The following is a 13712-nucleotide window of genomic DNA, read 5'->3' as shown; positions in this document are numbered from 1 at the left end:
TATTGTCACAACTAAAGTCCGGTACCTAAGGTACAAAGCTATGATCGCTGAAAAAATTTCCATTCAAATCAATAGACTGCTGCCTCAGCCGAGCAGCATGCTCACCGCGTCCATGTTAAGGTTAGAATTTGGGATGAACTAGTCGCGATGGCGTCGACCTTGTGAATTGGGGTGGGCAAGTGATAGAGAATAGATACGTTCCCATCGCGACTGTTCTTCCATCAGCACCAGACAACGTTCTGAATTTCATTCGGTGTAAATGTAAATCGTTGAAAAACCAATGCTCGTCATGTTCTTGTACACAGAATGGTTTGAAATGTGTTGAAGCGCGTGGAGGATGCCATGGGGAGGGTTGTCTGAATAGCCAACAAATCAGCATTGATTTAGAAGATGAATTTGGTACGGGGCAGAACAAATCAGAACTGAAGAATATTTTGATGATTTTATTGATGATGATCCGAATGAATATTTTATGGTGTCCAGAATGTTCCTCTTGTCTATTTGCTTGCTGTTGTTGCTTTATTCACAACACGTCTCCGCCATTTTGAATTTTGACATCACAGTGACGTCATAGTTCCGCCATTTTGTATTCTGACGTCACGGTGACGTCTTACGTTATTTTTGACATCATTTCTGGAATCCTTGGTATCACTTTCCTATATGTTGATAATACATTTCTAGGGTGTACAATTGATATTTTTGAAGTTATAAATGGTTGTCAGTTTCATTATGTTGACCCAGGGGGTCAAAATTTCAAAATGCTGTAAAAAATTTTGCTCAACTCTGATCGGCGGGGAAAATTTTTCTGGAACACTAGGGACATAGTTGTTTCAGAAAATGAAGAAATCATTTGGGTAGGAATTTCTTCCCACAAAGCTGGATTTGTCACCTTCTCCAACCAGCCTATTATACTCAACTACAAGACAACCTTAACACAAGCGTAACCCGTGACTTGAAGTGACCCATTGTGTGATTCATAATTATCTTCATTATGTGTTATATACTGCATCTTGTATTACATTTTATGCAATAAATAAATGTTATCTTATGTCATTTTATTATTTACCCATTGACCAAACAGCTCGGTACTTCTGTCCACTTGTCCATAGTGCATGTCTGTTTAGTCATTTTCGTCATTTGGATTTCAAAGACATTTGATAGTTATGTTGCTGAGGTGGGGTTTATCTGAGTGAGGGGGGAGCTTTAGATAAACCAATAAGGGCAGAGGCTTCTTGATCATTCCTACAAACGCTTCACAATGAGTTTAACTATTGTTCTAGCACATATTATATTATATTTGGTAAACAGATGTGTCTTTAGTGTTGGGGGGGGGGGGGGAGAATGGTTAGCACGTGCGCGCTGCACTGTATCATACGGTCTGTCATTGAGTCAACTGGTGGGGTTTCGATTCCCCGATTGTACGTGACAAGGAGTAGGGTCGCCTGTCCAACCTCATGTGTTTTCTCCGGGTCTTCCGGTTTCCTCCCAGTGCTAAAGACCCCTACGCGCAAGTGAATTATTGAAATAAAATTGAACCATGTGTTAGTCCCGAAATGACCTAGTTTGTGTCAAGTGGACGTTAAACCCCATTTCTCTCTCTCTCATTAGTGTTGACATAAAACTTGAGGTGTCGTGCTGATCTGTTGGGGAAGTTCCTTCCATAAATATGCACCATGAACTGGTCAATGAAGAGTATACTTCTGTTAAAGCACGAACTGACTATGATCTAATTAAACATGTGATTAATCCCATATGTCATTTACAAACTACATATGATCTGAGTACAAGCTCTTCATGACTTCAAAGGAATACGCACAGGTCAGTAAGCATACCATGACGTGATAAAGGGACAATCGCATGTATGATCATGAGTCTTATCTACTGTCGGAGTGTATATAAGCAGGCGTTTGCAGACGTTTAAAGAGAGGAGGAGAGACGCACATACGAGACGACCTGAGACGAGAGGGGAGAAGAAGAGAGGCTTGGACGAGTGCATGGACTCATCCAAGTTCAGCCGCTGCCTTGGCAGAGGGCCGGAATGGTGGATGTAATATTGTTATACGTGTCCCTGTCGTAGTCTGGTTGCCGATGTAGTCTAGTTCCTGTTGTATGTATGTAACTGTAGATGTTTATATACCTGATGTAAATAAATCATATATTTACGAAACTGATCTCTGTTATCACTAATATAGTGTTACAACTATATGCAAGGGGTGATGCAACTGGGACAATTTAATGTATAACAAATTATTCAGATAAACTTGTTTGCCCCATTGGGGCAGGGTAGGGGTATATGTAGCTTGAACGAGTATATACAGTACCTTATTAGGTCAAGAAAATTTACCTGTGTATAGCGTTACTTGGCTCCTTTCTTTCTCTCTCATGTTTTTTTTTATTTCCGCCTTGAGATGTTTTTGAAAATTTGTTGTTGTATCTTTGATTTTATCAAGAATTATTTCATATTCACACTAAGCGAAATCTCCAATACAAGCGGTCGCGGTGTCTCGGTGGGCGAGGGGCAAGCTTACTAACCAAGGGGCCGAGGTTTTAACTCCCGGGGGTTTTCGGTGTATTTTCTGCATGATGTTAATGACGGGGGGCCTGGCAAGGAACAGCATCTTGTCCACCATCAGATGGGACGCGAAAACCAGGTGCCTTATACAAATCATCCTCGGTATCCCCAGTGTTCTCGTCCCGTGCTACTCCACTATACCCTAGGTTAATATATAGGAGGCAGACCACCATTAAATTGTAGTTCGTCTATTTATAGCAATTCCTTCCCTCTCTCCTCTTCCGCATTTTTGTTGATTTTTTGGTCTAGAATGGACAAAGAGGGTTTGAATTAACATTTTCTGACAGGTTTTGGTAAATATTCTTGGCGGAAGGATACCACAGTTAACATGTTGATTACGGTGATATGTACGGAGAATAGTTACATGTTTTAGTGTGCTACTTCAAGGATGTGTATCTCCAAATTTTGGTGGTCAACCTCATACAAATTTTGGTGCAAAGACATGACCATTTGCTTCTCTGTCTGTAATGAAAAGCATTCAGCCCAACGAAAATGTGGGGAAAAGTTGGAGATGGGCAAAGAGACAGAATTAACATTGAAGTCAATGGGGAATAATGGAGGTCTGCCTCCCTATGGGGTATTCCAGCATTGTTCACGTTTACAACAATATGCCGAGATCAACCTGGGGCCTGTTTCACAAAATTTTAACTGAGATAAAATCCGAATTTTAGTAATTTGATTGGATAATATTAGATTGATTTTAGTGCTTAGCCAATCAAAATTGAGGTATCTACTAAAATTTGGATTTTGTCTTTAGTTAAAATTTCGTGAAACAGGGCCCTGGCATACTATAAGTAGGGTGTCCCGTGCAGCGAACTCGACACAGCGAATGTGCACGCTTCAGTGCCTTGTGATTTCTGGCTAATCATCCAGTGCAATAACAAAGTCTATTCATAATGTTTGTGTCGTTCAAGTAAAGCCTCCACAAGGTCCAACAAAGTGAAACAAGGACCATAACTCTAGACGTAATTAACAGAAATTCATCGTTTCACTAATTTAAATAATGCGTATGAATTTCATACAGATTGGATGATAGTCTGTCATTAGAGCGTTCTCAAGGTGCAATAAAGTGAAATAAGGGACATAACTCTTGAAGAAATTAACGGAAATTGTGGAAATTGAATAGGCACCTTTGTCTCACAAATGTACACAACAAATATCGATTTCAAAACAAATCAAAGGGGCGACGGCAATATACATTTCCATGTGGGCGAACAAAAATGATACATGAAAATGTTGCCCTCAAGTTTACGTGAAATAATGAAACGAAATACGGTTTAACGTCCTACTGTTCTGGGCTAATGAAGTCGGGCATACGCCATGCATTGTGCTGTGAAGCAAATTCTGACCGGACAGCAGCGCTACGGTCTAATTGCCAAGTGATCTTTTATGTGCATGCCAATGGGTACATGAGACCTCGTTTTATTGCCCCATCAGAATGACTTTACGTTGTCTCTTGTCAGGCCTTCTATCCTACACAACTGACAAGGAGGAACCACGCAGGGAAATCCCGATGAACTTTCTTGGCCAAGGCAGGGATTGAACACGGGGCCTCCAGGTTAGTAAGCCGACATCTTACCCACTTAGCCACCATTTCCCCCTCTCAAGTTTACAAGCAAGTACGTATTCATATCGTAAAGTCTTATTTCTAATTTGCATTCCAACCAGCAAGGCTAGTTTAAGTGCAGGCTAACATTTTCTCTTGGCACATCCTCCGTACTGCACCACACCGGCTAATTCCGGACAGCATTGGGGGCGCCCTGGTGAGCCAGCTCCTCACTGATTTGTCGCCCTTGCGTCTACATAGCAAGTAAGTGTTTGTAATGCAAAATTGCAACATGTTTTAAACAGTAGGAATCAAATATGCATCTTACTATGGTGCTAACATCGTTATTGTCTAACAACCCACTATTTTCAATTTTAAAAATCTTTTATTCAACAAATTTATATACTTATTCAATTATTTTCACCATATGTTTTCTATGTACATTTGTCGTCACCAGCACATACTTTCTGTGGTTCATCCCAAACATGTTTTCCACAGCTTATGTACACTTTCTATTGTTTATCACTAGCACCTTATGTTTTGTATTGTTCATCACCTGCATGTATATATGTTTTCTATTGTTTATCACTTGCATGTTTATGTTTATCACCGGCATGTGTATGTTTTTTATTGTTTATCACAAGCACATGTATGCTTTCTACTGTTAATCACCAGCATGTGTATGTTTTCTATTGTTTATCACAAGCACATGTATGCTTTCTACTGTTAATCACCAGCATGTGTATGTTTTCTCTTATGTTTTGTTAAATTACCATTAAAACTACATGAAAAATCACAAATATCACATTTATAAGGTTTTTCTCCAGTATGTGTTCTAATGTGTGCCGTAAGTTTAGCACGTTTGTTAAATGCTTTACCACAAACATCACATTGAAAGGGTTTTATTCCTGTGTGTATTTTCATATGTTGAGATAAAGTACCATGGTGGATAAATGATTTCTTACAAACATCACATTTATAAGGTGTTTCTCCAGTATGGATTCTCAAATGTTTTTTCAAAGTACTGTTAAAGTGGAATGATTTTCCACAAACATCACATTTGAAAGGTTTCTCTTCAGCGTGAGTCTTTAAGTGTTGTGTTAGAGTATGATTGACGGAATACGATTTACTACAAATATCACATTTATACGGTCTGTCTCCTGCATGTATCATTAAATGTTTCTTTAAATTATAATTTGATTTAAATGACTTACTACAAACATCACATTTATATGGTTTCTCACCAGTATGTATTTTAAAATGTGTCTTTAAGTTACTGCTTGCATGGAAAGATTTACCACAAACATCACATGTAAATGGCTTTTCTCCAGTATGACTTCTAAGGTGTACCACAAGACTCGTTCTCAAATTAAAAGATTGATCACAGATCTCACAATTAAAAGGTTTTTGTCCCCGATGCATTACAGTATGACGTCTTAAACCACCCTTGAAAGTAAATGATTTATCACAAACATAACATTTATAGGGTTTCTGCCCAGTATGAGTGCTCATATGGTCACGTAGAGTATCTGCCTGAGCATATGATTTACTACAAACATTACATTTAAAAGGTTTTTCTCTGGTATGTGTTCTAGTATGGACTTTTAAACTAGCTCCCATAGAAAAACATTTTCCACAATAGTCACATGTATGTGGTTTTTCTCCAGTATGAGATCTAATGTGCCTCTGCAGATCACTTCTCTTAATATAAAATTTCCTACAAATATCACATTTATGTGACTTTTTTGCTGTATGATTTCTCGAATGTCTCTTCAAATGACTTGGACAATAAAATGCTTTACCACAAACATCACATTTAAATTTTTTTTCTCCAGTATGAATATACATGTGTTCCTTTAATTGACTATTTACAATAAATGTTTTAGTACAAACATCACATTTATATGGCTTCTCTATGCTGTGTATTAGTCGATGTCTCAAAAGGAATCTATTTAATGTAAATGACTTGTCACAAATATCACATTTATAAGGCCTTTCACCTGTGTGAACTCTCAGATGCTCTTTCAGGGAATCACTTCTTCTATATGATTTACCACAAACATCACATGTATAAGGTCTCTCCCCAGTATGAATTCTAAGGTGCTCTTTCAGATGAGCATTTGAATTAAATAATTTATCACAAACATCACATTTATGCGATTTCTTAGAAATTTTAACATTGCTATGTCCATCATCAGAAAATGATTTCCCTTTGCTATGAATTTTCATGTGTACCCTGAAATTATTATGCAGACTAAATAATTTTCGACAAACATCACATTTATATGGCTTCTCTCCGCTATGTGTATTGAAGTGTTTTAATAGACTTTCTTTGCATTTATATGATTTAATACAAACATCACATTCATAAGGTATCTCCCCAGTATGAATTCTGATATGGTCTTTCAGATAACCACTTCTTTTAAATGATTTATTGCAAACATTGCATTTAAATGGTCTCTCCCCAGTATGAACTCTAAGGTGTTCTATTAGATGAGCATTTGAATTAAATAATTTACCACAAGCATAACATTGATGCGGTTTTTTAGAAATGTTAACATTTTTTGGTTTTGGTTCTTTAAGCTTGTCAAAACACCCCTCACTATCTGTACTGCAAATGGGACCACTTGTATTTTCTACTGTCTCTTCTACATCAACAGTTTGTTCATTCTCAACATGAATTTCAAAATGTTCTTCAAAATCAGTGCTTTGTGAATTATTTGACAAATTTGTGCCTCTGATATGAATTTTCATGTGTTCCTTAAGATTATTATGCACACTAAATAATTTTCGACAAACATCACATTTATATGTCTTCTTTCCGCTATGTATTGTCAAGTGTTTTAATAGTGAGTCTTTACATTTATATGCTTTACTACAAACATCACATTCAAAAGGTATCTCACCAGTATGAATTCTGATATGGTCTTTCAGACAACTATTTCTTTTAAATGAATTATTGCACACATTGCATTTAAACGGTCTCTCCCCAGTATGAACTCTAAGGTGTTCTATCAGATGAGCATTTGAATTAAATAATTTATCACAAACATCACATTGATGCGATTTTTTAGAAAGGTTAACGGTTTTTGGCTTTGGTTTACTCAACATGCCAAAACACCCCTCCCTAACTGTACTGCAAATAGGACTACCTTTATTTTCTACTGTCCCTTCTACATCCACTGTGTGTTCATTCTCAACGTGAATTATTGTACCATGTTCCTCAAATTCGGTGCTTTTTGCATCATCAGACAATTTTGTGCCTCTGATATGAACTTTTATGTGTTCCTTAAAATTATTATGAACACTAAATAACTTTCGACAAACGTCACATTTATATGGCTTCTCTCCATTATGTGTATTGAAGTGTTTTAATAGACTTTCTTTGCATTTATATGATTTACTACAAACATCACATTCATAAGGTATCTCACCAGTATGAATTCTGATATGGTCTTTCAGATAACTATTTCTTTTAAATGAATTATTGCAAAAATTGCATTTAAACGGTCTCTCACCAGTATGAACTCTAAGGTGTTCTATTAGATGAGCATTTGAATTAAATAATTTATCACAAACATCACATTTATGCGATTTTTTAGAAATTGTAATAGTTTTTGGCTTTGGTTCACTTAACTTGTCAAAACACCCCTCACTAACAGTACTACAAATGGGACTACTTGTATTTTCCATTCTCTCTTTATCATCGTCTGTTTTCTCTTCTTCAACTTGAATTTCAAAATGTTCATCAGATTCGGTGCTTTGTGAATCATCAGACAATTTTGTCCCTTTGGTATGAATTTTCATGTGTTCCTTAAAATTATTATGAACACTAAATAATTTTCGACAAACATCGCATTTATATGGCTTCTCTCCGCTATGTGTATTGTTGAAGTGTTTTAATAGACTTTCTTTGCATTTATATGATTTAATACAAACATCACATTCATAAGGTATCTCCCCAGTATGAATTCTGATATGGTCTCTCAGATAACTATTTCTTTTAAATGAATTATTGCACACATTGCATTTAAACGGTCTCTCACCAGTATGAACTCTAAGGTGTTCTATAAGATGAGCATTTGAATTAAATAATTTATCACAAACATCACAATTATGCGATTTTTTAGAAATTTTAACAGTTTTTGGCTTTGGTTCACTTAACTTGTCAAAACACCCCTCACTAACTGTACTACAAATGGGACTACTTGTATTTTCCATTCTCTCTTTATCATCGTCTGTTTTCTCTTCTTCAACCTGAATTTCAAAATGTTCCTCACAATTGGTGCTTTGTGAACCATCAGACAATTTTGTCCCTTTGGTATGAATTTTCATGTGTGCCTTAAAATTATTATGTACACCAAATAATTTTCGACAAACATCACACTTATATGGCTTCTCTCCGCTATGTGTATTGAAGTGTTTTAATAGACTTTCTTTGCATTTATATGCTTTACTACAAACATCACATTCATAAGGTATCTCACCAGTATGAATTCTGATATGATCTTTCAGACAACTATTTCTTTTGAATGAATTATTGCAAATATTGCATTTAAATGGTCTCTCCCCAGTATGAACTCTAAGGTGTTCTATTAGATGAGCATTTGAATTAAATAATTTATCACAAACATCACATTGATGCGATTTTTTAGAAATGTTAACATTTTTTCGCTTTGGTTTACTCAACTTGTCAAAACGTTTCTCGCTAACTGTACTGTAAATGGGACTACGTGTATTTTCCATTGTCTCTTCTATATCAACAGTTTGTTCATTCTCAACATGAATTTGACCATGTTCCTCAAAATCGGTGCTTTGAGCATCTGCCAATTTTGTGCCTCTGATATGAATTTTCATGTGTTCGTTAAAATTATTATACACGCTAAATAATTTTCGACAAACATCACATTTATATGGCTTCTCTCCGCTATGCATTTCCAGATGTTTTAATAGACTTTCTTTATGTTTATATGCTTTACTACAAACATCACATTCATACGGTTTCTCACCGGTGTGAATTCTGATATGGTCTTTTAGATGACCACTTCTTTTAAATAATTTACCACAAACATCACATTCATAAGGTCTCTCACCGGTATGATCTCGAATATGTTCTTTAAGTTGATCACTTCTTCTAAATGATTTATTACAAACATCGCATTTATACTTTTGTATATAAATTTGAACATTTTTTGTCTGTGGTTCACTAAACTCATCAAAGTCCTTCTTCGCATCTGTACTGCAAACTTGGCTACTTGTATTTTCCACCTTCTCTTCATCATCATCATCTGTTTTCTCTTCTTCAATATCAATTTCACAATTTTTCTCTAAATTGGTGCCAGATGCTCGAAGTGACAATTTTGTCTTTCTGGAATGAATTTTCATGTGTTCCATAAAATTATTATGTGCGCTAAATAATTTTCGACAAACATCACATTTATATGGCTTCTTTCCGCTATGTATTTTCAAGTGTTTTAATAGCGAGTCTTTACATTTATATGATTTAGTACAAACATCACATTCATAAGGTTTCACACCGGTGTGAATTCTGATATGGTCTTTTAGATGACCACTTCTTTTAAATAATCTACCACAAGCATCACATTCATAAGGTCTCTCACCGGTATGAATTCTTAGATGTTCTTTTAGATGAGCATTTGATTTACATGATTTATCACAAACATCACATTTATATGATTTTTTAGAAATTTTAACATTTCTGGACTTTTGTTCACTAAACTCAAGGTTCTTCTCCCCAACTTTACTGCAAACTAGGCTACTTGTATTTTTCACCTCTTCATCATCATCATCATCCATTTTCTCTTCTTTAACATTAATTTCACAATGTTCCTCTAAATTAATTCTCCATTTAAATTCTTCACAATGAAGTGTTTCAACATCATCATTATCATCTGATTTCTCTTCTATAACTTGAATTTTTGAATGTTCCTCTGAATCACCAACTTGAATTTTACAATATTCCTCTGAATCACCAACTTGAATTTTACAATGTTCCTCTGAATCACCAACTTGAATTTTACAATGTTCCTCTGAATCACTAACTTGATTTTTACAATGTTCCACTAAATCACTTTCCCATTTAAATTCTTCACGATGAACTCTTTCAACATCATCTGTTTTTCCTTCCATAACATGAGTTTTACAATGTTCCTCTAAATCCCTTTCCCATTCAAATTCTTCATAACACAGTCTACATTGATGAACAATCCCATTGGGATCAATTTTCTCTTCTTTAACATGCATTTTACAATCGCTTTCCTGTAATATACAAAGTTACGACATCATTAGTTTCTTGTAATAATTATAACATCATAAGTTTGAAATTGAAGATTTTGACACACAATATACAGTAGATCTACTAGATTCTAAAGATCTAATTTACTTTTTAGAAAACCCTACCTGCTGACCCTACCCTATTTTTCATAGCAGGGGTATTCCCTGACAACTACAATGTTTTGAGAAAGATTTGAAGCAAAATTATGATAAATTACTTAATCTGAATATGTTTTTAGTCCAAATATATCATCAAATCACCCAGTTTGTACGCAGGAATGCATCTTTAAGTGGAAATAAATCCTCAGATTCATGTCTGCCTATGTGTGGGCCCATTTTTTTTCAAAATGCTGTCAGGCTGTGAGGCAGCATAAATTTGGTCATTTCCCAGTTAAATATATTTTTGTGAGCAACTCCGTATAAATACACCCTTTAAAGGTTTTTCTTAAATCAGTGGTGGTTTACAGCTTGCAACAATTTGTACATGCTATCTTGTTCGTACCTGTACCAATAAACTGACTGTCACTAACGCAGTAATCCGGCAATGTGAACACCGAGTAGGATTAGGCGGATTATCATCATTCGTTTGTTCGTGGGGTTTTATATCAAAGACTAATATCGGCATCATGCTCCTGATGGTGATTATTTTTTTTTCTCCCGAGATTCCAAAAATCTGTTTTTGCATTTATTTGAGAGAGTGTTCCATGTAAGTCATTGCTGCCTTAAACAGGTCTGTATTTGTTTATTTTATCGATATGCATAAATATTCTGATTTGATTATAAAAAAAAGAAAACGAGTTTTTAATATATACAGTTCAGTTACTGAAATAAACAGTCAGCTGACGTTGAAAAGTTATTGATTTATGATAGGTTATTGTGTAAAAAAGCCCATGTCATATGACCTCGTTAACTTTGATAAAACCCAAGATGTCATGTTTCATATTTATACAGATATATTATGTTATTCTATCTGATCTGATATCAATACATGCCTTATCGATGTCATAGTTCTGAAAGGCATCAATTCTCAAAAATTGTCGGATTTAGTTTTTAAGATATGAGAGAAAACCAACCCTATTCCAATCTTAATAATGCGATTAAGATATCAACATTTTTAAAAGCAATTTTTGGGTCGAAGTTACGATCTTAAAGTTATGAAATTTTGCATAGAGAAGCCTCCCCCCCCCTCCCCAATGCTGCCTTAAACAGGTCTGTATTTGTTTATTTTATCGATATGCATTTTAAGAGTATTGGAGCACGTGCCAATAATTATATCTGCTTTATTAACTCTAAAATAGGTTGAAAACAATTTGATACTATTAGCTAAAATTGACATTACAATATAATAAAACGATGTTGATAACCGAAAGACGCGACCCTTAGTTGCATCCCTTAGTTCCATAGTTTTGGCGAGAAAATTAAAAACAAAAATCTTTGTTTGAAAATGTGGTAGAATTCTATTACCGTGCAATAGAGCGGTACATGAGGCCTTTTTGCGGCACTCTACCACGTGACAGGTCAGTCATGTACCTTTTTTTTCCTGGATAAATATCCGCTCAAAATGAAGAATATATACTGCTTTGAATTTGGCGATTTAAAAACAAAAAACAAATACATTTCAATCGGTCCACAATTACGAGGCTTGATATTGTGCAAAGCACAATCTATCAAAAAATTTATTATAAATTTCAATTTGTGTCAGAAGTGGCAAGAAATGATTCCTTTTGCCGAACCAAAAAACTGAAGGTAGTCTACAACTAATCCAAAGAAGCATTACAACACACGTGGCAGTAGAGTGTTATCTTCATATTACAGATTAAATAGGATGGACTGGAAGGTCGGAAGACTTCGTCCGTTTCGAAAGGAACTACATTGTACTACATGTATCTTGGCGATAAATTTTCATTTTAAAGACTAACCATCATTATATTTATTTATAACTTAATTCTTTTTCTTATCCTGACACACTGGGTCTTGTCAATTCTGTTTATTTTGATGCAGTTGACTTATTTAGACAGAAACGAAACGAAGTCGCATGACAACTACCACCATAAATTCTTCCAAAACATTTAATTAATATAGTTATGTTGTAGACAAAAGCGTAGACCCGCTTCCCTCTGAAAACAATCATTTCCGGTGCAGAGCAGTTATTAGCTGTATCGTGAATAAAGGCGTGGATCTACTCAACACGAATAACTCATAGTCAATTCGTCCATACGTCCATTCCGATGCTGTAAACTCGGCAACAAAACTGGTTTGAAGGGAAGTTAACTCGTCAACAAAATAGTGAACCATATTCTAAATTACTTTGTGGAATTCTTCCAGTCGCAGTAAAACTCATAAAAAATTTACGATGTCTGTATACAAATAGCACAGTCTTATTGTGTCAAAATACTTATTTGGTCGTCGTATAGAAGGACCATAACGCGTGTATATATATATTCCCAAATCTTCAATTTTTAAACACCATATTTGCACACAAAAAAACCCTACGATTTTAAATTAAAAATGGCAATTTCACATAAAGAATGTTAACATAAATTACCATAAATTGATATAAATTATTGTGATAAGAATTGAAATAGTGGTAGATTTGGATGAGTTTCGATAATGTGGGTACATTTGGGTGAATTTGGCAAATCGTGCTTGTGCAAGTTAACTAGTCCACACGCAAACTCGTCCACAATTAAGTCGTCGACAAACAACAGTTAAGTCGTCCACGAGGTATTAGTAATGTCGTCCACAACTAATGGTTATGTCGTTCACAACTAATAGTTGACTCGTCCGCACGTTAATTCTATGGCATAAAAAAGGTTTTACTCATCGGCCGACACGGTTGACTGCCATTTTAATTCCTACACGTACGACATTAGTCGAAAGCACAACGTATACTTCGAGAATTTTGAAAAGTATTTATTCCGCATCCATTTTTATATTTAAAGAAACAGATTAGAAATGAAATGAAATGGGGTTTATCGTCCTACTTTCAGCACAATTTGCGCTAATAATGGGAGACATGTGCCATGCAGAGTTTAATGAGGAAAATTTTGCCCGGGCAGCGGCGTTTCCGCCCCTCATCGAATTCTAACTTCCAAGGGTTCTTTTACGTGCACGACAACGTGTACTGTCATGGTTATTTGTAGACACACACAAGACGTGTATTGAGTTCTTAAAACTAAATATTTGTATATTTTGTATAATTGTAGACATAACCAAAATGTGTATTAAGTTGGTATAAATATTTGTGTGTTTATAATCATAAACAAGTACATATTATAAATATTGGTGTATACCCGTAGC

The 13712-nt window shown here is 35.3% G+C and overlaps 1 protein-coding gene across 1 annotated transcript; it reads right to left on the bottom strand.

The window, feature by feature from the left end:
* Positions 1 to 4483: 4483 nt before the first annotated feature.
* On the bottom strand, positions 4484 to 12516 carry LOC126810700 (zinc finger protein Xfin). The gene is made up of 2 exons (XM_050535900.2): positions 12332 to 12516; positions 4484 to 10397 (listed from the first exon to the last, which is right to left on the bottom strand). Exons 1-2 carry the CDS (start codon positions 12335 to 12337, stop codon positions 4845 to 4847), a joined length of 5559 nt encoding a protein of 1852 aa, XP_050391857.1. The 5' UTR covers positions 12338 to 12516; the 3' UTR covers positions 4484 to 4844.
* Positions 12517 to 13712: the final 1196 nt, after the last annotated feature.

Source organism: Patella vulgata, chromosome 1 (assembly GCF_932274485.2).
Source record: "Patella vulgata chromosome 1, xgPatVulg1.2, whole genome shotgun sequence".
NCBI classification, from domain to species: domain Eukaryota; kingdom Metazoa; phylum Mollusca; class Gastropoda; family Patellidae; genus Patella; species Patella vulgata.
The sequence above is the reverse complement of the archived record's forward strand: the minus strand, read 5'-3'. Positions and strand labels throughout refer to the sequence as shown.